This window comes from Rutidosis leptorrhynchoides, chromosome 2 (genome assembly GCF_046630445.1).
Source record: "Rutidosis leptorrhynchoides isolate AG116_Rl617_1_P2 chromosome 2, CSIRO_AGI_Rlap_v1, whole genome shotgun sequence".
Classification (NCBI taxonomy): domain Eukaryota; kingdom Viridiplantae; phylum Streptophyta; class Magnoliopsida; order Asterales; family Asteraceae; genus Rutidosis; species Rutidosis leptorrhynchoides.
Window position 1 is genome coordinate 680468415 of NC_092334.1, and position 26833 is coordinate 680495247.

General features: G+C 35.7%; 1 protein-coding gene across 1 annotated transcript; it reads left to right on the top strand.

The window, feature by feature from the left end:
* The first annotated feature begins 8668 nt into the window (after window positions 1-8668).
* LOC139890303 (uncharacterized) lies at window positions 8669-12229 on the top strand. Its single transcript, XM_071873194.1, has 8 exons — window positions 8669-8845; window positions 8894-9518; window positions 9612-9854; window positions 9929-10338; window positions 10390-10647; window positions 11014-11217; window positions 11479-11579; window positions 11695-12229. The coding sequence occupies exons 1-8, from the start codon at window positions 8669-8671 to the stop codon at window positions 12227-12229; spliced, it is 2553 nt and encodes an 850-aa protein (XP_071729295.1).
* The last annotated feature ends 14604 nt before the right edge of the window (window positions 12230-26833 follow it).

The following is a 26833-nucleotide window of genomic DNA, read 5'->3' on the forward strand; positions in this document are numbered from 1 at the left end:
ATGCTACATGGACTCTAGGACTTGAAGAGAGATTCACATTTATTATTTATGCATTTATTTACATTCTTGTAATTTCAATTCTTGTAACGACATTCTATTTTATTCTGCTGCGTACTCAATAAAAGTTTGTTTTTATCATATAGTGTCGTTCTCATTATATAATATGTTGGTATTTTTGATATTAATGTCACATTCACTCAGGCCCTAATTGGGGGTGTGATAGATTGGTATCAGAGCATAACCAGGCTGTTATAGAGAACCAGGATTGCATCTTTATGTGTGCCTTACTTGCTAGCTAGGGTGCCTTAGCAATCTAGGAAACTATAACCTTTCCTGCCTTAGACTTAAAGCACTTAGGATTGTCTTAAATTCTTAACAACTTTGCTTTAATAATCTTGGCTTAAAATTCTAATCAAAGTCTCTTTCCTAATGTTAGGATGTCAAGCATTAACCAACCAAACAAAATGACTCTCTTCAAACCATCTGAAGAAATGGCTCACTTCAAGCCTACCATCGAAGTAGGTACTGGATACTCTTCAACTGCAAGACCAGTCCGAAGCCCTCTTTTTGGTCCTGCCTCACCACCATTGAACTAGAGTCCGAATACTCTTCAAGATTCATCTAAGTCTCCCGAATACCACCCGACTCCAAGATCAAAAAGTAAAGGGAAACGCCCTGCTAATTTTGAATAAGAAGGCCCGTCTAAAAAAAGAGCCCGATCTCCTTTTTGTGATGATGATGCTAAGTATGAGATAATGAACCTGCAAAAGACTACCGAAAAGAACTTGGAAGGTTTGCTTCACCACATGGCGAGAGTTGAGGTTCGAATGGACGAGAAAGACTGAGAAGTTAAGAAACTGGTGGAAGAGAATGCTAAGCTAAGAAAAGAGTTGATGATGCTGAGATATGAGGAAGAACGCAACACCCGCTGGGGAAAGCAGTCACTTGCTTATCTCAAGGAGGATGTTGATTTCTAGATGAAGATGGAGAGAAATCGAGTTGATAAGTAGCTTGCTCTAAAGAAGTACAACAACAACGCAGTCAACAATCATGTTACTAACCTCTATGATAACCTCGAGTATCTCTATGAGAAACAAAAAGAGAAGAACGAGAAAATAGAGAAGTTTATGAAGGAGGCTGAGAAGGAGAAGTGAACCCGACTTTTGTTTTGTTTTGTTTAGTTTTTTTATTCTTTTATTTCCTAAATATGTAAAGGCTTTTGCCTAAAATTATTTCTATATTCAACTCGTGTAGTAAAAAAAAGGCTTATTTAATGCCTCGTTTCTAATAATATAAAGTGTTTCATCTATATCATGTTGATATCAATACTTTATCTTTATCATACTTGTAATTGCTCAAACTTATAACTTGTCAGCTTATCAAACTTATGTTCACTTTTATATAGTGAAGCATCATGGCTCGCACACCTACCGTTAACAACATTGTGTTGACTAATTAACAATTTCAACAATTACTTGCTGCCGTCTAAGGTAACGTCCAACCTAATCATGTTAACAATCAACCAAAACCTTGTTCTTACAAGGACTTTATGAACTGCAATCCTCCCGCTTTCAAGGGAAGTGAAGAGGCCATTGAACAAGTCCAATGGTTCGAAAAACTAGAGTCCATCTTCCGTGTCTGCAACTGCGGGGACAATGACCGAGTTAACTATACCACTAGTTCATTAGCTGGCAATGCTATGACTTGGTGGACCACTCATGCTAAGTCTGCGGGAATCGATAATGCTAATGCAACCCCATGGGATGAACTTAAAAGCATGATGGTTAATAAGTTTTGTCCTAGAAGTCAAGTCCAAAAGCTGGAAGCCGAGTTCTGGGAACTCAAAGTTAAGGGTACCGACATTGAAAGCTACACTAATCGTTTTCTTGAGCTTTCTACCTTGTGTCCATAAATGTTTCCTACTGAGCCGAGAAGGATAGAAAGGTACATTGAAGGTCTCCCTGAGGATGTTCAGGGAAATGTTATCGCTGCTGAGAAAGTTACCCTTGATTCCGTGATTCTCATGGCTCAAAATCTGATGATGGGCAAAAGAAGAAGAGCTTTGGCTAGTAAGCAAGTTGATACTAAGAGTAGTAATGGTAAAAGGAAATTTGAGCCGTCTCAGGGTTCAAACCAGAATATTGCTAAGAAGCATGCTGATAGCACTAGGACCGGTTATATAGGGACTAAGCCCTATTGTGCTCGTTGTGAAAGGCACCACCCAGGGCGGTGCACTGCTACTTGTTTTTTATGTAAGAAGGTGGGACATGTAGCTAAGATTTGTAAGACTCCTCCAAAAGAGAAAGCTATTGTTCCTGCTAAAGCTCTTCCTACTTGTTACACCTGCGGAGAAAAGGGGCATATTAGTCCTTACTGCCCAAAGAAGAATGATACCCCTGCTACTGGAGCCAATACCACCAATGCGAAGAGCCGTGTATTTGTCATAACGGCTGAGGAAACCCTTGAGGAAGATGAAGTCATTACGGGTACGTTTCTTGTCAATAATTTCTATGCAAATATTTTATTCGATACGGGTGCCGATAAGAGTTACGTGTCTAGTGAATTTTGTACCTCATTCACTATGAGACTACAACCCCTAGAAACTAAACGACTAGTAGAGGTAGCAAACGGAAAAGTTATGAAATTTGATCACATCTATAAAAACTGTAATCTAAAACTAGCCGACCAAGAATTTAAGATTGACCTTTTACTGGTCGAATTAGCAATCTTTTATGTCGTAGTCGGAATGGACTGGTTACGTCCATTACATACTGCAATCTTGTGTTTTGATAAGATCGTTAACATTCCGTTGGGAAATGGAGAGACTCTCGTTATTCTGCCATATTAGCCCATGTTAAGATGGTCGAACCAAAGGAAAAAATTATTGATGATGTGCCGGTGGTTAGAGATTATCCCGATGTATTTCCTGAAGATCTTCCCGGTCTTCCACCTCCTCGATAAGTCGAATTTCAGATTGATTTATATCCTGGTGCTGCTCCTGTTGCTAAAACACCATACCGTTTAGGACCTTCTGAAATGAAGGAACTTTCCAATCAACTCCAGGAACTATTGGATAAAGGTTTCATTCGTCCAAGCTCGTCCCCATGGGGAGCTCCTATTCTATTCGTTAAAAAGAAAGATGGTACGCTGAGGATGTGTATTGATTACCACGAACTCAACAAGCTTACTATCAAGAACCGTTATCCATTACCTCGTATTGATGATCTATTTGACCAACTTCAAGGGTCGAGTGTTTATTCAAAAATTGATCTGAGGTCCGGATATCACCAACTTAGGGTCAAGGAATCCGATATTCCTAAGACTGCTTTTCGTACTCGTTATGGGCACTATGAATTTTGTGTCATGCCTTTTATCTTAACTAATGCTCTTGCAGTGTTCATGGATCTTATGAATCATGTCTGCAAACCATATCTCAAAAAATTTGTCATTGTTTTCATTGATGACATCTTAATCTACTCAAAGAGTGAGAAAGAACATGAGTAGCATTTGCGCATGACTCTTGAACTCTTACGAAAGGAACAACTCTACGCTAAGTTTTCAAAGTGCGAGCTTTAGCTCAAAACCGTACAATTCCTCGGACATGTTGTTGATAGTAATGGAATACATGTCGATCCAGCTAAGATTACCGCTATTCAGAACTGGGAGATACCAAAGACTGCGAAGCATATTCGTCAATTTTTGGGACTTGCCGGTATTTATCGAAGATTCATAAAAGATTTTTCCCTTCTTGCTAAACCCCTTACAAAGTTAACTCACAAAGGGAAGAACTTAGAGTGGTCCGAAGAACAGGAATCTGCTTTCAAGATTCCGAAGGATAAATTGACCACAGCCCCGATTCTATCTTTACCTGAAGGCTCTGAAGATTTTGTTGTTTACTGCGATGCCTCAAAGCAAGGCTTTAGTTGTGTTTTAATGCAACGTGAAAAGGTTATTACCTATGCATCTAGACAGTTGAAGAAACATGAGAAGAACTATACCACACATGACCTTGAATTAGGAGCCGTGGTATTTGCACTAAAGATGTGGAGACATTACCTATATGGAGTTAGAATCACGTTGTATACCGATCATAAAAGTCTTCAGCATATCTTTGACCAGAAGAAATTAAACATGAGATAAAGACGATGGCTCGAGTTATTGAATGATTATGACTGTGAGCTGAAATACCATCCTGGCAAGGCGAATGTAGTTGTCGATGCCCTTAGTCGAAAATACAATGTTAGAGGTGTTCGTGCTTTAAACCTGAAAATCAAATTGAATCTTATATCACGAATTTGTGAAGCTCAACTTGAAGCTATTAAACCGTCACTTATCGAAGGTGAAGGACCTATCGATTCCGAGAACCAACTCCAAGTGAAAGCTAATGGTACACGGTACTTTGGTAATAGAATTTGGGTTCCTCGCTTCGGTAATCTCCGTGATCTAGTCTTGGATGAAGCACATAAGTCTAGATATTCTATTCACCCGGGTTCCAGTAAGATGTATCACGATGTGAAGGAATTCTACTGGTGGCCTAACATGAAAGCCGACATTGCCACTTATGTTAGTAAGTGTCTCACTTGTTTGAAAGTCAAGGCTGAACATCAAAAGCCTTCTGGTCTGTTGACACAACCCGATATCCCGTAGTGGAAGTGGGAATGTATCACTATGGATTTCGTTACTAAGTTGCCTAAGACTTCAAACGGTAATGATACTATTTGGGTCATAGTTGATCGTCTTACTAAATATGCACATTTCTTACCGATCAAGGAAACCGACATGGAGTTCCTATCTCAATTATTTCTGATCGCGACAGTCGATTCGTTTCTAGATTCTGGAAAACTTTGCAATCTGCTCTTGGAACTCAACTCACCATGAGAACAGCCTATCATCCGCAAACTGATGGCCAAAGTGAACGAACCATTCAAACAATGGAAGATATGCTACGTTCTTGTGCAATCTATTTCGGCAAAGGTTGGGATAGACACTTGCCTTTAGCTGAATTTTCCTACAACAAAAGTTATCACTCTAGCATTAAAGCTGCACCTTTTGAAGCTTTATACGGTCGAAAATGTAGATCCCCTTTGTGTTGGGATGAACTCGAGGACAGACATTTAAATGGTCCTGAAATTATTCATGAAACTACCGAAAAGATCGTCCAGATTAAGCAACGATTAGAAACTGCCCGCAGCCGACAAAAGAGCTATGCTGATAAGCATCGGAAGGATATAGAATTTTAAGTTGGAGATAAAGTCATGTTGAAAGTATCCCCTTGGAAAGGTGTCGTTCGCTTCGGTAAACGAAGTAAACTCAGTCCACGATATGTTGGACCTTTCACAATCGCTCAAAGAGTCGGTCCCGTGGCGTATCGATTAGAACTACCAACTGAACTTAGCCAAGTACATGATGTGTTTCATGTCTCGAATCTTAAAAGGTGTCTTGCTGATGACACATTTGTTATTCTTTTGGATGATATCCGCATTGATGAGAAAATGCACTTCGTTAAAGAAACTATAGAAATCATGAATGAAGAGGTCAAACAAACGCGTAAAAGCAACATAACTATCGTTAAAGTCCGTTGGAATTCGAGTAGAGGCCCCGAATATACATGGGAGAGCAAAGACCAAATGATACGAAAATATCCCCGTCTCTTCTCAAACGCTGATGCATCCGAGAAGTCTACCTAAAACTTGGGACAAAGTTTCTAATAACGGGGAGGTACTATAACGACCCTCATTTTTCCATTATATATTTTTCCAATATTAAATGCCCAAACAATATAATTAAAACTTAATGATTAAACTTTAATCAACAATTGTTAAGTATTAAGAATTATAAAACATATTAATTAACTTTGAGCAATAATTTACAAGTTAATAAAAGATGGAAATAATAATCTAATTAAATTTTGTGAACAAAATGTAATACTCAAAAACTTGTTGCATTCAAACAATTAAACTAGAACAGTTAAGGAGCCATTTTAACTAACCAAAAGTACAAGGACTAAAACAGAAAAATTCTAAACCCATCCTTGTTGCCCTAGCCGAATTTTAAAAAAGGGATGAAATGACCTTTTTGCCCCTCTAAAAATCGGCCACCATCACCACCTCCTTAAACCCTAACTTGTTCCCTAAGCACTCCTAACTAAACCCTAATTCTAGAACCTTCTAACCTTACCTATAAATAGAGACCTAGGCTAATGCTTTTTTTGTACCAAAACATTCTTATAATCCTCTCTCAAAATCACAATCTCTCCCTCTCCCTCTCTTGGCTCACGGCCACACCAGCACCACGACACCACCACCATCTTTTTGAAGTTTTGGTTGATTGCTTCTAGCTTTTGGGTGGATCTTCAAGCGTGTTCTTCGTGTTCATCAAGATATTCAAAGTGTTCTTGAGTTTTTCGGGTGCTTTGATCTTCATCTTCAAGTTTTCTTCTTTTCTTTTTGTTAATCTTCATCCATCTTCAAGGTATAAGACAATAAACCTAAACTTGTTCATTCAATTCTTGTTTTGATTCATATTCATTCTTGATCATATACATACTTGTTCATGTAAAAAAATAATAATATACATATACATACGATTTAAAAAAAATGTTTAGATCTTAAAAACCCTAATGATTAACCAAGATTATGTCAATGTTTAAAATGGTAAAAAAATATATACATACTATATATAAGTACATGTATACATATATGTAATATATATATATATATATATATATATATATATATATATATATATATATATATATATATATATATATATATATATATATATATATATACTTATATCGACACACATATATAAAAAAATAAAATATATATACAATATACATATACACGATACATATATATATACATATTAAATACTTAAACCCTAAAATTATATAACCCTAATCATATAATAATAATTACTAAAACCTAATCATTTAATCATTAAATCCAATCATTACTAAACCCTAATCATTAATACTATTTTAATTAATTAAACATAATTAATTAATACTACTACTTACTACTTAACCCTAACTACTAATACTATTTAACTACTAAACCCTAATATTACTAATCACTTACTTAGTACTACTTAACACTTACACACTTATACTACTACTAACACTTATAATGTACTACTTATATTATAATACTTATATTATAAGATTATAACATACACGATAATGTGTGATTACTCGAACTTCAACGCTACTTAAGGCCTAGGGTGATCCTTGGTACCATTATGGGACGCTTGTGGATCTCTAATGCCAAACTTAGATTCTGGTCAAGAGATCCTGGGCCAACCGGTAACAATAGATCATTCAAGTGACTCGTCAGTGGCATAGATGTTTGGGTATGGTGCACAATATCAAACCCAACTATAGTGATCATACACTCACTAAGTGAACAACACTTAGTCACTTGCACACTTAATAAGTGGTGGACTTATTAAGCACAACTCACTAGTGTTCAACACTAACTTACTAAAAATGAAAACTTACTAAGAATGGAAATTTAGTAAAACGAACTAACTTAAACACTTGCATACTTAACTTAAACTTGGGCAAACATTTGACTACTCTTAAATGTCATTAGGCTGACTTTCTGCCCACATTCATCCAACTCTTCTATTCCGAGGAATAACAGACTCTTCTCCTACTTACTAAGGTGAACTTCATAGCCCCACTTTATATTGTGCACAACTTATTTAACTTACTGGGGTGAGACACATGCTACTTTTAATATTTACAAATTAGATACAAGTACCAAATATTAAACTGTGCTATACCTGGCAATGTCCTGCAAGTCCCCACTATGATATTTTTAATTGCTTTTACATAACGCATGCTTAGTTATTAGGGGTAGGCCTATCGGGAGTAACGTTCCCGATACATTTGACCAAGTCATATTATTACTTAATAATGATTCAAACCTACAAGGACAGTATAACTTGTCACGGGGTAAACTTTGAAACTGTTTAGTCTAAATATCACAAACTTGGCATTACTTTTAGATCCCTGCGAGATCTACCTTTATAAATAAAAATCTTGTGGTCTAAACAACGGTCAACTGTTTCGTTAAACCTATGAACTTCACTCAACCTTTTTGGTTGACACTTTAGCATGTTTTGTCTCAGGTTATGATTGAACAGCTTGCTCTTATCTATGTGATGCTACATGGACTCTAGGACTTGAAGAGAGAGTCACATTTATTATTTATGCATTTATTTACATTCTTGTAATTTCAATTCTTGTAACGACATTCTATTTCATTTCCCTGCGTACTCAATAAAAGTTTGTTTTTAACATATAGTGTCGTTCTCATTATATAATATGTTGGTATTTTTGATATTAATGTCACATTCACCCAGGCCCTAATTGGGGGTGTGATAACTATGGTTTGAATTCGAATAAGAATAACGCTCATTTACCTTTTTAGTTACCTTTATTTATGCATTTTGTAATTCGTAAGATTAGGGTCTTTATAGATGGTATCAGAGCTTAGGTTCCCTCTTGTAGAAACTTACGTCCTAAGTAATGGCCTGTGAGATTTGGGTAGACTTTGGGTTAGGATTTTCTTTCCGCATTAATAATATGTTTCCACTCCTCATATTCTCTTATTATTCTTCTTACTAATCGTAACCGTTATATCCTCGTCTCATTAAATAGATGGCACCGAAAAGAAAGGGGATGTCTGAAGAGGAAGTAGAAAACAAGATTAACCAAACAATCACGAATTTGTTACCCAACATTGTAGCTCAAGCTATTAACGCTATGCGTAAGCAAGGTGGCGAGACTTTTAAGCATGAAGATGAAGAGGAGGATGAGTATGTGGAGATGAAATCTGTAAACGGGGATGATATTCATGTATGGCTAGGATGATTTCAAAAACAGCTTCCTTTGTCATTCAGCACTGCTAGTACTCCTGTTGAAGCTGAGAATTGGATCACTCACATTGAGAAGATATACCGAGTGCTTGGTTGTGAAGAGAAATTTTGGGTTCCATTGGCTGTTTATAAACTAGAAGGGGATGCTCAGCGTTGGTGGATCGCTTTAAGACAAGCGAAAGGAGGTATTGATTTTGAGGATTCGTTAGATTGGGTTGATTTCAAGGAGTTGTTTTTCCGTCAGTACTTTTCTGAGGTAGAGAAGGAGGTTGTGATTCGGGAATATGCTAATATTAAGCAAGGGAATGATGAGTCCATCAATGATTTCACTAAGAGGTTTTTGAGGCTCGTGGGATTGATTGGGGCTGCTGCTGGGTCTTCTGAGGACCAAGCCCGTAAGTACAAATGGGCTGTTCATGGGCATTACCGCTCTAAAATGATTAATCTGAAATGTTTTGATGTCGCTGAGGCAGCCGATTATGCTCGAAATTTGGAGATGGAGCGAGCCGAGTATTTGACTACTAAAAATGATGATGGTAAAAATAAGAGGTTTAAGAATGTACAACCACTACGATCTGTGCCGCCACCGACTACAAAACAGGGTCAACAATCTGGGAACCAAGAGTATCGTGGTAATAATTGGATTAATAGAGGAAATCAGCTAAGGATTGACAACGGGCCAAATAATAATAACCGTGGTTAATTACAAGTGTACCGTCCCCAAGGGCAACAAAGGGGTAACGGAAATGGTGGTATTAATGCCAATGCACCTTGTGGGACTTGTGGAAAGAATCATCCGGGAAGAGTTTGTTATCGTAGTGCGGGTTCATGTTTTGCTTGTGGAGAGGTTGGTCACTTAGTTAAGGATTGCAAGAATCCTAGACCTGGGTTTGTTCTGAGGGTTCCTCCTCCAGCTCCTGGTGGACGCGTCTTTGCCATGACTACTGCTCAGGCTGCTGACGCAACAGGTATATTCGAATCCCTTTTCATTTTAAAAATATTTCCTTTGAGTTATTTGTTCATAAATTCTTGATATGATTAGGTATTATTACTGGTCATGTATTTGTACACCATCGTGCCCTCTTCGTTCTGTTTGATTCTAGCTCTACGCATTCGATTGTGTCTGTTAAGAGCTCAAAATATTTGAAAGTGTCTCCAACTTGGTTGTCTACTCTGTTTACAATCTCTACCCCAATGGGTAGTATTGAAATTATAGATCGTGTGTATCAAAATTTCCATTTGGAATTCAATGACTGCATGTTTCCTACAAATCTCTTTCCTATGAACATGCATGACTTTGACATTATTCTTGGCATGGATTGGTTATCTCGTCATCACGCGACTATCGATTCTTATTCTAAGAGAATTTTGTTTGGAAATCATTCTATACCCGATTGTGTCTTTAATGGTGATCTTCCTGAAAAATCTCTTAAAGTTATCTCAGCGCTTAAGGCACAAAAGCTCATTCCACATGGTTGTGTTGGTTATTTAGCTTCGATTTAGAATTTGTCTATCGAGAGTCCTTCGCTTGAAAATATTGATGTTGTTCGAGAGTTTTCTGATGTATTTCCTGACGAATTGCAAGGTTTTCCTCCAGTTCGTGAAGTTGAATTTTCGATTGATTTGATTCCTGGTTCTCAACCGATATCAAAAGCTCCTTATCGTATGGCACCACTCGAGTTGCAAGAACTTAAGGAACAATTACAAGAATTGATAGATTGTGGATTTATTCGACCAAGTGTGTCACCTTGGGGTGCGCCAGTTTTGTTTGTCAAGAAGAAGGATGGTAGCATGAGACTTTGCATTGATTATCGCGAGTTAAATCGTATTACTATCAGAAACCGTTATCCGCTTCCGCGTATTGATGATTTGTTTGATCAACTTCAAGGTTCAAAGTATTTTTCTAAAATTGATCTTAGGTCTGGGTATCATCAGCTGCATGTTAAAGAAGAAGATATCCCTAAGACTGCTTTCCGCACTCGTTATGGGCACTATGAGTTTTTAGTGATGCCGTTTAGATTAACTAATGCTCCTGCGGTATTCATGGATTTAATGAACCCTGTGTTCCATGAGTATTTGGATAAGTTTGTGATCGTATTCATTGACGATATCTTGGTATTCTCAAAGAGTAAAGAAGAGCATGAAAATCATCTTCGCGTTGTACTTGAAATCCTCCAAAGTAAGAAATTGTTTGCAAAGTTCTCTAAATGCGAATTCTGGTTGCAACAAGTTGCCTTTCTGGGTCATGTTGTATCGGCCGAGGGTATAATGATGGATCCATCGAAAATTGAGGCTATTACAAATTGGTCAAGACCTACTTCTGTTGTTGAGGTTTGAAGTTTTCTTGGTTTAGCTGGTTATTATAGAAGATTTTTTGAAGGTTTTTCAACGATTGATTTGCCGCTTACCAAGTTGTTAAGAAAAGAGAAAAACTTTGTGTGGACTGAGGAACGACAAAAGAGTTTCGATGAGTGAAAGAAAAGACTTGTATCAGCTCCTATCCTTGCATTACCATCAGGAAGTGGGGGTTTTCAAATCTATAGTGATGCTTCTAAGCATGGTTTGGGTTGTGTTTTGATGCAACATGGTAAGGTAATTGCTTATGCCTCGAGGCAGTTGAAACCTTATGAGGTTAATTACCCTACTCATGATTTGGAGTTAGCTGCTGTGATTTTTGTGTTGAAAATATGGAGGCATTATCTTTATGGAGAAACTTGTGATATTTTCACTGATCACAAGAGTCTTAAATACATATTCACGCAAAAAGAGATAAATATGAGACAACGAAGGTGGCTTGAGTTATTGAAGGATTATGATGCCAACATTCAAAACCATCCTGGAAAAAGCGAATGTGGTAGCCAATGCTTTTAGTAGAAAGACATTTGGTAGTATCTCATGTTTAGTTACTCACATTCGAGAATTCGAAAGACTTGATATGGGATTGAGTAAAAGAGGAGCATCGGGGATGTTGGCAAATCTAAAATTCGAGTCTGATTTAATTACTAGAATAAAAGAGGCTCAATTGGATGATGGCGATTTGTGGACAGTGTTTCAAAATCTGGAAGAGGGTAAAGTGAAAGAGTTCAGAGAAGATGATGATGGTGTTATTTGGTGTGGGAATCGATTGTGTGTTCCTAATGATGATGCTATTCGTAAGGCTCTGTTGTCTGAGGCTCACAGTTCACCTTTTTCTGTACATCCTGGTTTGACCAAAATGTATCAGGATTTAAAGCAGCACTTTTGGTGGAGTGGTATGAAGAAAGATGTTGCTAGATATGTTGGGAAGTGCCTTACTTATCAACAAGTAAAGATTGAGCACCAACGTGCTAGTGGTTTGTTGTAGCCGTTGGATATTCTCGTGAGGAAGTGGGATGATATCTCAATGGATTTCGTCTGTGTTTACCAAAGACTGTGAAAAGACACGATGCTATTTGGGTGGTGATTGATAGATTAACCAAATCAGCTCATTTCTTTCCTATCAGCATGGATTATTCAGTAAGTAAGCTATCCGAGCTTTTTCAGCAGGAAACTATGAGATTACACGGGGTTCCTTCATCCATCGTATCCGATCGTGATCCTCGGTTTACATCTAGATTTTGGAAGGGGTTACACAAAGCTTGGGGTACGCGATTGAAGCTTAGTGCTGCTTTTCATCCACAAACTGATGGACAGTCTGAGCGTACGATACATATATTAGAAGATATGCTTCGAGCGTGTGCCTTAGATTGGAAGGGAAATTGGGATGAGTACTTATGTTTGGTGGAATTTGCTTATAATAATAGTTGGCAGGCAAGTATCTGTATGGCACCATTTGAGATGCTTTATGGTCAAAAGTGTAGAGCACCAGTTTGTTGGAATGAAACGGGATAGAAATTGATTGAAGGACCTGAGTTGGTTAGAGTGACTAATGAAAAGGTCTCTATAGCTACGAATCGACTGAAGGAGGCCCAATTGAGACAGAAAGTGTATGCCGATAAACACCAACATCCGTTAGAGTTTGTGGTGGGTGATAAGGTGTTTTTAAAGGTGTCACCTTGGAAGGGTATACGTCATTTTGGTTTGAAAGGAAAGCTCAGTCCTCGATATATTGGACCGTTTGAGATATTGGATCGAGTTGGTGAAGTGTCTTATCGTTTAGCATTACCGCCACAGTTATCTCATGTTCATAATGTATTTTACGTATCTTAGTTGTGGGGTTACAACTATCATCCATTGCACGTGGTGCAATATCCTTTTTCTGAAATTCGAGCTGATCTTTCTTATGTTGAAGAACCCGAGGCTATTATAGAACGCGAGGAGCGAGTAACTCGTAAAAGCTCCACCCCATTCGTTAAAGTTTAATGGAAGAATCATGCTACTAGCGAGGCCACTTGGAACTAGAGGAAACCATGTGGGCCGAGCACCCTCATTTGTTTTCTAATTGGTGCGTAGCGATTCTATAACTTCTTTCAATTTCGAGGACGAATTTTTTTTTTAAGTAGGTGGAATTGTAATACCCGTATTTTAATAAGGATTGTTAGTATTATGATTTATAATAAATAATTTGATCAATATCGATATCAACTAATATTTGGCGTAAAAATAAAAATAAAATAGAAGATAATGACTTTATGATTAACAAAAAAATAATAAATAAATTGTTAACAGTGTTATTGAAGTCTGACAATTGAATTTCGGTGTAAAGTAAATGCACTCATCATTAAATAAATTAATAACTAATTCAATATTGCTCAACTATTATTATCCTATATTATCATGGAATCATGGATTACACCAAACTGTTAAATTAATCCAACTGAATAGTTGTGATGTACCGAACACTAGACATACATATAATTTAATAACATAATCGTGGTTCCAAATACCTAATGTTTTCCACTATTATTATTATCTTAATATGAAATGTCCCGTTCATATTGATTATAAACGTTCCATATTAATTGATTTCGTTGCGAGGTTTTGACCTCTATATGAAACGTTTTTCAAAGGCTACATTCGATTTTAAAACAAACCATAACTTTTAAAATATTACGACGATTATCAAATAATGTTAATCTAAAATATAGCGTTTTCACACGACCATTAATAATGGTTTACAATAATATTACACATCAATATATGCCTTCGAATGCAGTTTTTAAATAATATTATACAAGCATGGACTCCAAATCTTGTCCTTAATTTAGTATGCAACAGCGGAAGCTCTTAACAATCACCTGAGAATAAACATGCTTAAAACGTCAACAAAAAAAATGTTGGTGAGTTATAGGTTTAACCTATATATTTATCAAATTGTAATAATAGACCACAAGATTTCATTTCTCATAAATACACATCTCCTATCAGGCATTTCGCAAACTGCATAGAGATAAAAATAATTCATATGGTGAACACCTGGTAACCGACCTTAACAAGATGCATATAGAATATCCCCTATCATTCCGGGACTCCCTTCGGACATGATAAATTCGAAGTACTAAAACATCCGGTACTTTGGATGGGGTTTGTTGAGCCCAATAGATCTATCTTTAGGATTCACGTCAATTATGGTGTCTGTTCCCTAATTCTTAGATTACCAGACTAAAAAGGGGCATATTCAGTTTAATAATTCAACCATAGAATATAGTTTCACGTACTTATGTCTATTTTGTAAAACATTTATAAAACTTCATGTATTCTCATCCCAAAAATATTAGATTTAAAAAAATGGGACTATAACTCACTTTCACATATTTTTACTTCGTCGGAAAATTAAGACTTGGCCACGGATCGATTCACGAACCTATAACAAATATATACATATATATCAAAGTATGATCGAAATATATTCACAACATTTTTTATTACGTTTTAATGATTTAAGTTTATTAAGTTAGTGGTCCAACGTTAGTAATCTACAACTAGTTGTCTACAGTTAGATGTACATAAATAAATCAATATATATATTATCTCGAATCAATCCACGACCCAGTGTATACAAGTCTCAGGCTAGATCACAACTCAAAGTATATATATTATTTTAGAATCAACCTCAACCCTGTACAGCATTACTGCATATAGAGTGTCTATGGTTGCTCCAAATAATATATATAGATGGGTCGATATGATATGACAAAACATTGTATACGTGTCTATGGTTTCCAAAGATTACATAATATATGTTAGAATACATGTATAATATAATATAAGTTAGTTAAGTTATGGTTAGTCTAGATTTGTTACAAAATTTTCGTAGCTAAAACTAGCAAATTTATCAAATTTTGTTTTACCCGTCATTTCTTCGTTTCAAATCCGTTTTGGGTGATTCAAGTTGGTATGGTTTCATAATGAACTGAAATTTATGAAACTAAACAGAAAAAGTATAAGTTTATAGTCGGAAATACAGGTTACAAGTCATTTTTTAAAGAGGTAGTCATTTTCGTCGAAAAAACGACATCTTGATGACCATTTTGAAAAACATACTTCCACTTTGTGTTTAACCATGATTTATGGATATAGTATCATGTTCATATGTAATATCATTTTTCCAGAAAACAAACTTCCAATTCAAAGATTAAGATAGTTTTTATTTTTCTAACCTAAAACAGCCCGCGGTGTTACTACGACGGCGTATGTCCGGTTTTACGGTGTTTTTCGTGTTTCCAGGTTTTAAATCATTAAGTTAGCATATCATTTAGATATAGAACATGTGTTTAGTTGATTTTAAAAGTCAAGTTAGAAGGATTAACTTTGTTTGCGAACAAGTTTAGAATTAACTAAACTATGTTCTAGTGATTACATGTTCAAATCTTCAAATAAGATAGTTTTATATATATGAATCGAATAATGTTTTGAACACCATTACTACCTCAAGTTTAGTAGGTAAACCTACTGGAAGTGACAAGAAATGATCTAGCTTTAAATGATCTTGGATGGCTTGAATGTTCTTGAAGTAGAATCATGACACGAAAACAAGTTCAAGTAAGATTTTTATTCGAATTAAGATAGTTTATAGTTATAGAAATCGAATCAAAGTTTGAATATGAATATTACCTTGAATAAGAAAGATAACCTACTGCAAATAACAAAGGTTTCTTGATCTTGGATGATTACTTGGATTGGATTAGAAAGCTTGGAAGTAATCTTCTTGATAGTATTCTTGATTTTATGAAACTAGAACTTATAGAATTTATGAAGAACACTTAGAACTTGAAGATAGAACTTGATAGAAATCAATTAGATGAAGAAAATTGAAGAATGAAAGTGTTTGTAGGTATTTTTGGTCGTTGGTATATGGATTAGATATAAAGGGTGTGTAAGTTTGTTTTCATGTAAATAATTCATGAATGATTTATAATATTTTTTTTTTGTAATTTTGTGAGATATTTCATGCTAGTTGCTAAATAATGGTTCCCAAATGTTTAATGACTCACATGGGCTGCTAAGGAGCTGATGATTGAGTGTATATACCAATAGTATATACATCTAGAAGCTGTGTATTGTACGAGTACGAATACGGGTGCATACGAGTAGAATTGTTGATGAAAATGAATGAGGATGTAATTGTAAGCATTTTTGTTAAGTAGAAGTACTTTGATATATGTCATGAAGTCTTCCAAAAGTGTATTAATACATCTTAATACGCTACATGTATATACATTTAACTGAGTCGTTAAGTCATCGTTAGTCGTTATATGTAAGTGTTGTTTCGGAACCTTTAAGTTAACGATCTTGTTAAATGTAATTGATCCATTGTTATTACACTTAAATGAGATGTTAAATTGTTATGTTAACATTTTAACATGGTGTATTAATATATCTTAATATCATATATATATATGTGTAAAATACTATTACAACGATAATCGTTACATATATGTATTGTTTCGAAATCCTTAAGTTAGTAGTCTCATCTTACTCGTGTCGTTCATTGTTAATATGCTTACTGATATATGTAATTATCATTTCATGATGTTAAACATAGTGTATTAATATCTTAACATGATACATATGTATTTTGTAAGACGTTGTTGTAACGATAGCCGTTATATATATCGTTTCGCGTTTCTTAATTCACTACTTCTTTTTTATGTATATAACTCATTGTTAATGTACTTGATGAGATACTTACTCATCATAATATCATGTTAATATATATATATATATATATATATATATATATATATATATATATATATATATATATATATATATATATATATCATGTTGTATTTACAAGTTTTAATGTTTGTGAATCGCCGGTCAACTTGGGTGGTCAATTTTCCTACATGAAACTCATTTCAACAAATCAAGTCTTAACAAGTTTGATTGCTTAACATGTTGGAAACATTTAATTATGCAAATATAGTTTTCATTTAATATATAATCATGGAAAAGTTCGGGTCACTACAGTACCTACCCGTTAAATAAATTTCATCCCAAAATTTTAAGCGGTTGAAGGTGTTGACGCATCTTCTGGAAATAAGTGCGGGTATTCCTTCTTTATCTGGTCTTCACGTTCCCAGGTGAACTCGGGTCCTCTACGAGCATTCCATGGAACCTTAACAATTGGTATCTTGTTTTGCTTAAGCCTTTTAACCTCACGATCCATTATTTCGACGGGTTCTTCGATGAATTGAAGTTTTTCATTGATTTGGATTTCGTCTAGCGGAATTGTGAGATCTTCTTTAGCAAAACATTTCTTCAAATTCAAGACGTGGAAAGTGTTATGTACAGCTATGAGTTATTGAGGTAACTCAAGTCGATAAGCTACTGGTCTGACACGATCTATAATCTTGAATGGCCCGATGTATCTTGGATTTAGTTTCCCCCGTTTACCAAATTGAACAACACCTTTCCAAGGTGAAACCTTAAGAATGACCATCTCTCCAATTTTAAATTCTATATCTTTTCTTTTAATGTCCGCGTAGCTCTTTTGTCGACTTTGGGCGGTTTTCAACCGTTGTTGAATTTGAATGATCTTCTCGGTAGTTTCTTGAATTATATCTGGACCCGTAATTTGTCTATTCCCAACTTCACTCCAAAAAATCAGAGACCTGCACTTTCTACCATAAAGTGCCTCAAACGGTGTCATCTCAATACTCGAGTGGTAACTGTTGTTGCAGGAAAACTCTGTTAACGGTAGGTGTCGATCCCAACTGTTTCCAAAATCAATAACACATGCTCGTAGCATGTCTTTAAGCGTTTGTATCATCCTTTCGCTCTACCCATCAGTCTGTGGATGATAGGCAGTACTCATGTCTAGACGAGTTCCTAATGCTTGCTATAATGTCTGCCAAAACCTTGAAACAAATCTGCCATCCCTATCAGAGATAATAGAGATTGGTATTCCATGCCTGGAGACAACTTCTTTAAAGTATAATCGCGCCAACTTCTCCATTTTGTCATCTTCTCTCATTGGCAAAAAATGTGCTGATTTGGTGAGACGATCGACTATTACCCAAATAGTATCATAACCACTTGCAGTCCTTGGCAATTTAGTAATGAAATCCATGGTAATGTTTTCCCATTTCCATTCCGGGATTTCAGGTTGTTGAAGTAGACCTGATGGTTTCTGGTGTTCAGCTTTGACCTTGGAACACGTCAAACATTCTCCTACATATCTCTCAATATCGGATTTCATACCCGGCCACCAAAAATATTTCTTGAGGTCCTTGTACATCTCTCCCGCTCCGAGATGTATTGAGTATCTGGTTTTATGTGCTTCTGCAAGTACCATTTCTCTCACATCTCCAAACTTTGGTACCCAAATTCTTTTAGCTCTATACCGGGTTCCGTCTTCTCGAATATTAAGGTGTTTCTCTGATCCTTTGGGTATTTCATTCTTCAAATTCCCTTCTTTTACAACTCCCTGTTGCACCTCCTTTATTTGAGTAGTAAGGTTAGTACGGATAATTATATTCATAGCTTTTACCCGTATAGGTTCTCTGTCCTTTCTACTCAAGGCATCGGCTACCACATTCACCTTTCCCGGGTGGTAACGAATCTCGAAATCATAATCATTCAATAACTCAATCCACCTACGCTGCCTCATGTTCAGTTGTTTTTGATTAAATATGTGTTGGAGACTTTTGTGGTCAGTATATATAATACTTTTGACCCCATATAAGTAGTGCCTCCAAGTCTTTAATACAAAAACAATATCGCCTAGTTCTAAATCGTATGTCGTATAATTTTGCTCGTGAATCTTCAATTGTCTAGACGCATAGGCAATTACCTTCGTTCATTGCATTAATACACAACCGAGACTTTGCTTTGAGGCGTCACAATATATCACAAAATCATCATTCCCTTCAGGCAATGACAATATAGGTGCCGTAGTTAACTTTTTCTTCAACAATTGAAATGCTTTTTCTTTTTCATCCTTCCATTCAAATTTCTTTCCTTTATGCGTTAATGCAGTTAAGGGTTTTGCTATTTTGGAAAAATCTTGGATGAATCTTCTGTAGTAACCAGCTAGTCCTAAAAATTGGCGTATGTGTTTCGGAGTTTTCGGGGTTTCCCATTTTTCAACGATTTCAATCTTTGCCGGATCCACCTGAATACCTTCTTTGTTCACTATGTGACCGAGGAATTGAACTTCTTCCAACCAAAATGCACACTTTGAAAACTTAGCGTACAGTTTTTCTTTCCTCAACAACTCTAGCACTTTTTGAAATGTCCTGTTCTTATTGATTAAAAACGTTCCATATTAATTGATTTCGTTGCGAGGTTTTGACCTCTATATGAGACGTTTTTCAAAGACTGCATTCATTTTAAAACAAACCATAACCTTTATTTCATCAATAAAGGTTTAAAAAGCTTTACGTAGATTATCAAATAATGATAATCTAAAATATCCTGTTTACACGCGACCATTACATAATGGTTTACAATACAAATATGTTACAACGAAATAAGTTTCTTGAATGCAGTTTTTACACAATATCATACAAGCATGGACTCCAAATCACATCCTTATTTAAGTATGCGACAGCGGAAGCTCTTAATAATCACCTGAGAATAAACATGCTTAAAACGTCAACAAAAATGTTGGTGAGTTATAGGTTTAACCTATATATAATCAAATCATAATAATAGACCACAAGATTTCATATTTCAATACACATCCCATACATAGAGATAAAAATCATTCATATGGTGAATACCTGGTAACCGACATTAACAAGATGCATATTTAAGAATATCCCCATAATTCCTGGACACCCTTCGGATATGATATAATTTTTGAAGTACTAAAGCATCCGGTACTTTGGATGGGGTTTGTTAGGCCCAATAGATCTATCTTTAGGATTCACGTCAATTAGGGTATCTGTTCCCTAATTCTTAGATTACCAGACTTAATAAAAAGGGGCATATTCGATTTCGATAATTCAACCATAGAATGTAGTTTCACGTACTTGTGTCTATTTTGTAAATCATTTATAAAACCTGCATGTATTCTCATCCCAAAAATATTAGATTTTTAAAAGTGGGACTATAACTCACTTTCACAGTTTTTTTACTTCGTCGGGAAGTAATACTTAGCCACTGGTCGATTCACGAACCTATAACAAATATGTACATATATATCAAAGTATGTTCAAAATATATTTACAACACTTTTAATACATTTTGATGTTTTAAGTTTATTAAGTCAGCTGTCCTCGTTAGTAACCTACAACTAGTTGTCCACATTTAGATGTACAGAAATAAATCAATATATATTATCTTGAATCAATCCACGACCCAGTGTATACATATCTCAGTATTGATCACAACTCAAACTATATATATTTTGGAATCAACCTCAACCCTGTATAGCTAACTCCAACATTCACATATAGAGTGTCTATGGTTGTTTCGAAATATATATAGATGTGTCGACATGATAGGTCGAAACATTGTATACGTTTCTATGGTATCTCAAGATTACATGATATACAATACAAGTTGATTAAGTTATGGTTGGAATAGATTTGTTACCAATTTTCACGTAGCTAAAATGAGTAGTTTTTACCAATTTTGTTTTGCTCGCCATTTCTTCGTTTCTAATCCGTTTTGAGTGATTTAAGCGCCCAAGGTTTCGTATTGAACTTGAATTTATGAAACTAAACAGAAAAGGTATAGGTTTATAGTTGGAAATACATGTTACAAGTCATTTTTGAAAGAGGTAGTCATTTCTGTCGAAAAAACGACATCTTGATGACTGTTTTGAAAAACATACTTTCACTTTGAGTTTAACCATGATTTTTGGATATGGTTTCATGTTCATAAGAAAAATCATTTTCCTAGAAGTATAGCTTTTAAATCAAAGTTTTTCATAGTTTTTAATTATCCAAACCAAAACAGCCCCCGGTTGTAACTACGACGGCGTAAATCCAGTTTTATGGTGTTTATCGTGTTTCCAGATTTTAAATCATTAAGTTAGCATATCATATAGATATAGATCATGTGTATAGTTGATTTTAAAAGTGTAGTTAGAAGGATTAACTTTATTTGTGAACAAGTTTAGAATTAACTAAACTATGTTCTAGTGATTACTAGTTTACCACTTCGAATATGATAGCTTTTTATGTATGAATCGAATGATGTTATGAACATCATTACTACCTTAAGTTCCTTGGATAAACCTACTGGAAAAGAGAAAAATGGATCTAGCTTCAACGGATCCTTGGATGGCTCGAAGTTCTTGAAGCAGAATCATGACACGAAAACAAGTTCAAGTAAGATCATCACTTGAAATAAGATTGTTATAGTTATAGAAATTGAACAAAAGTTTGAATATGATTATTACCTTGTATTAGAATGATAACCTACTATAAGAAACAAAGATTTCTTGAGGTTGAATGATCACCTTACAAGATTGGAAGTGAGCTAGCAAACTTGAAAGTATTCTTGATTTTATGTAACTAGAACTTGTAGAATTTATGAAGAACACTTAGAACTTGAAGTTAGAACTTGAGAGAGATCAATTAGATGAAGAAAATTGAAGAATGAAAGTGTTTGTAGGTGTTTTTGGTCGTTGGTGTATGGATTAGATATAAAGGATATGTAATTTTGTTTTCATGTAAATAAGTCATGAATGATTACTCATATTTTTGTAATTTTATGAGATATTTCATGCTAGTTGCCAAATGATGGTTCCCACATGTATTAGGTGACTCACATGGGCTGCTAAGAGCTGATCATTGGAGTGTATATACTAATAGTACATACATCTAAAAGCTGTGTATTGTACGAGTACGAATACGGGTGCATACGAGTAGAATTGTTGATGAAACTTAACTAGGATGTAATTGTAAGCATTTTTGTTAAGTAGAAGTATTTTGATAAGTGTCTTGAAGTCTTTCAAAAGTGTATGAATACATATTAAAACACTACATGTATATACATTTTAACTGAGTCGTTAAGTCATCGTTAGTCGTTACATGTAAGTGTTGTTTTGAGACCTTTAGGTTAACGATCTTGTTAAATGTTGTTAACCCAAAGTTTATAATATCAGATGAGATTTTAAATTATTATATTATCATTATATTATGATATATTAATATATCTTAATATGATATGTACATTTAAATGTCATTACAACGATAATCGTTACATATATGTCTCGTTTCGAAATCCTTAAGTTAGTAGTCTTGTTTTTACTTATGTAGTTCATTGTTAATACACTTAATGATATATTTAATTATCATATTATCATGTTATATATAATATAACAACGTATTAATATGCTTCATATATATTTAGTAAGACGTGGTTATAACGATAATCGTTATTTGTATCGTTTCGAGTTTCATACGTCAATAGTCTCCTTTTTAAGTATATAACTTATTGTTACTATTTTTAATGAGATACTTGATGATCATTATATCATGTTAAACATATATATTTATTCATTTATGTATCATCATGTCATATACAACTTATAGCGTTCGTGAATCATTGGTCAAACTGGGTAATCAGACGTTTACAAAATTTTCGTTTCAATTAACCAAGTCTTAACAAGTTTGATTGCTTAACATGTTGGAAACATTTAATCATGTAAATATAGTTTTCATTAAACATATAATCATAGAAAGGTTCGGAAAAGTTCGGGTCACTACAGTACCTACCCGTTAAATAAATTTTGTCCCGAAATTTTAAGCGATTGGAGGTGTTGGCTCATCTTCTGGAAATAAGTGCGGGTACTTCTTCTTCATCTGATCTTCTCGTTCCCAGGTGAACTCGGGTCCTCTACGAGCATTCCATCAAACCTTAACAATTGGTATCTTGTTTTGTTTAAGTCTTTTAACCTCACGATCCATTATTTCGACGGGTTCTTCGATGAATTGAAGTTTTTCGTTGATTTGGATTTCGTCTAAAGGAATAGTGAGATCTTCTTTAGCAAAACATTTCTTCAAATTCGAGATGTGGAAAGTGTTATGAATAATCGCGAGTTGTTGAGGTAACTCAAGTCGGTAAGCTACTGGTCCGACACGATCAATAATCTTGAATGGTCCAATATACCTTGGATTTAATTTACCTCGTTTACCAAATCGAACAACGCCTTTCCAAGGTGCAACCTTTTAAGCATGACCATCTCTCCAATTTCATATTCTATATCTTTTCTTTTAATGTCGGCGTAGCTCTTTTGTCGACTTTGGGCGGTTTTCAACCGTTGTTGAATTTGGATGATCTTCTCGGTAGTTTCTTGTATTATCTCCGGACCCGTAATCTGTCTATCCCCCACTTCACTCCAACAAATTAGAGACCTGCACTTTCTACCATAAAGTTCTTCATATGGCGCCATCTCAATACTTGAATGATAGCTGTTGTTGTAGGAAAATTCTGCTAACGGTAGATGTCGATCCCAACTGTTTCCGAAATCAATAACACATGCTCGTAGCATGTCTTCAAGCGTTTGTATCGTTCTTTTACTCTGCCCATCAGTTTGTGGATGATAGGCAGTACACATGTCTAGACGAGTTCCTAATGCTTGTTGTAATGTCTGCCAGAATCTTGAAATAAATCTGCCATCCCTATCAGAGATAATAGAGATTGGTATTCCATGTCTGGAGATGACTTCCTTCAAATACAGTCGTGCTAACTTCTCCATCTTGTCATCTTCTCTTATTGGCAGGAAGTGTGCTGATTTGGTGAGACGATCAACTATTACCCTAATAGTATCAAAACCACTTGCAGTCCTTGGAAATTTTGTGATGAAATCCATGGTAATGTTTTTCCATTTCCATTCCGGGATTTCGGGTTATTGAAGTAGACCTGATGGTTTCTGATGCTCAGCTTTGACCTTAGAACACGTCAAACATTCTCCTACGTATTTAGCAACATCGGCTTTCATACCCGGCTACCAAAAATGTTTCTTGAGATCCTTGTACATCTTCCTCGTTCCAGGATGTATTGAGTATCTGGTTTTATGAGCTTCTCTAAGTACCATTTCTCTCATATCTCCAAATTTTGGTACCCAAATCCTTTCAGCCCTATACCGGGTTCCGTCTTCCCGAATATTAAGATGCTTATCCGATCCTTTGGGTATTTCATCCTTTAAATTTCCCTCTTTTAAAACTCCTTGTTGCGCCTCCTTTATTTGAGTAGTAAGGTTATTGTGAATCATTATATTCATAGATTTTACTCGAATGGGTTCTATGTCCTTCCTGCTCAAGGCGTCGGCTACCACATTTGCCTTCCCTGGGTGGTAACGAATCTCAAAGTCGTAATCATTCAACAATTCAATCCACCTACGCTGCCTCATATTCAGTTGTTTCTGATTAAATATGTGTTGAAGACTTTTGTGGTCGGTATATATAATACTTTTGACCCCATATAAGTAGTGCCTCCAAGTCTTTAATGCAAAAACAACCGCGCCTAATTCCAAATCATGCGTCGTATAATTTTGTTCGTGAATCTTCAATTGTCTAGACGCATAAGCAATCACCTTCGTTCGTTGCATTAATACACAACCGAGACCTTGCTTTGATGCGTCACAATAAATCACAAAATCATCATTCCCTTCAGGCAATGACAATATAGGTGCCGTAGTTAGCTTTTTCTTCAATAACTGGAAGGCTTTCTCTTGTTCATCCTTCCATTCAAATTTCTTCCCTTTATGCGTTAATGCAGTCAATGGTTTTGCTATTCTGGAAAAGTCTTGGATGAACCTTCTGTAGTAACCAGCTAGTCCTAAAAACTGGCGTATGTGTTTCAGAGTTTTCGGGGTTTCCCACTTTTCAACAGTTTCTATCTTTGCCGGATCCACCTTAATACCTTCTTTGTTCACTATGTGACCGAGGAATTGAACTTCTTCCAACCAAAATGCACACTTTGAAAACTTAGCGTACAATTCTTCCTTCCTTAATACTTCTAACACCTTTCTCAAATGTTCACCGTGTTCTTGGTCATTCTTTGAGTAAATAAGTATGTCATCAATGAAAACAATGACAAACTTGTCAAGGTATGGTCCACACACTCGGTTCATAAGGTCCATGAACACAGCTGGTGCATTAGTTAAACCAAATGGCATGACCATAAACTCGTAATGATCGTAACGTGTTCTGAAAACAGTCTTTGGAATATCATCTTCTTTCACCGCATTTGATGATACCCGGAACGTAAGTCAATCTTTGAATAAACAGACGAGCCTTGTAGTTGATCAAATAAGTCATCAATTCTCGGCAGTGGATAACAGTATTTGATGGTAAGTTTGTTCAACTCTCTGTAGTCAATACACAACCTAAATGTACCATCTTTCTTCTTGACAAACAAAACAGGAGCTCCCCACGGTGATGTGCTTGGTCGAATGAAACCACGCTCTAAAAGTTCTTGTAATTGGCTTTGCAGTTCTTTCATCTCGCTGGGTGTGAGTCTGTAAGGAGCACGAGCTATTGGTGCAGCTCCTGGTACAAGATCTATTTGAAATTCAACGGATCGATGTGGGGGTAATCCCGGTAATTCTTTCATAAATACATCGGGAAATTCTTTTGCGACGGGAACATCATTGATGCTCTTTTCTTCAGTTTGTACCTTCTCGACGTGTGCTAGAACAGCATAGCAACCTTTTCTTATTAGTTTTTGTGCCTTCAAATTGCTAATAAGATGTAGCTTCGTGTTGCCCTTTTCTCCGTACACCATTAAGGGTTTTCCTTGTTCTCGTATAATGCGAATTGTATTTTTGTAACTAACGATCTCTGCTTTCACTTCTTTCAACCAGTCCATACCGATTATCACATCAAAACTCCCTAACTCTACTGGTATCAAGTCAATCTTAAATGTTTCGTTAACTAGTTTAATTTCTCGATTCCGACATATATTATCTGCTGAAATTAATTTACCATTTGCTAATTCGAGTAAAAATTTACTATCCAAAGGCGTCAATGGACAACTTAATTTAGCACAAAAATCTCTACTCATATAGCTTCTATCCGCACCCAAATCAAATAAAACGTAAGCAGATTTATTGTCAATAAGAAACGTACCCGTAACAAGCTCCGGGTCTTCCTGTGCCTCTGCCGCATTAATATTGAAAACTCTTCCACGACCTTGTCCATTCGTGTTCTCCTGGTTCGGGCAATTTCTAATAATGTGGCCCGGTTTTCCACATTTATAACAAACTACATTGGCATAACTTGCTCCGACACTACTTGCTCCGCCATTACTCGTTCCGACACCATTTGTTCCTTTCGTTCTGTTAACCCCTGGTCCGTAGACCTCACACTTCGCCACGCTATGACCATTTCTTTTACACTTGTTGCAAAATTTGGTGCAGAACCCCGAGTGATACTTTTCACACCTTTGACACAGCTGCTTCTGATTGTTGTTGTTGTTGTTGCGGTTATTATTGTTGTTGGGATGATTGTTGTAGTTGCTGCTGTTGTTGTTGTTGTTGTTGTTGTTGTTGTTATTGTTGGGCCATTTGTTGTAGTTGCGATTGATGTTGCGATTGTTGGGATAGCTGTTGCGATTATTGTTG

Coding starts and splice junctions, on each gene's coding strand:
- LOC139890303 (XM_071873194.1), top strand. CDS start 8,669: ATGGCACCGAAAAGAAAGGGGATGTCTGAAGAGGAAGTAGAAAACAAG. Junction 10,648..11,013: donor TGTCACCTTGGGGTGCGCCA/GTTTTGTTTGTC, acceptor GTATTCTCAAAG/AGTAAAGAAGAGCATGAAAA. Junction 11,580..11,694: donor TTTGTGTTGAAAATATGGAG/GCATTATCTTTA, acceptor GAGTTATTGAAG/GATTATGATGCCAACATTCA.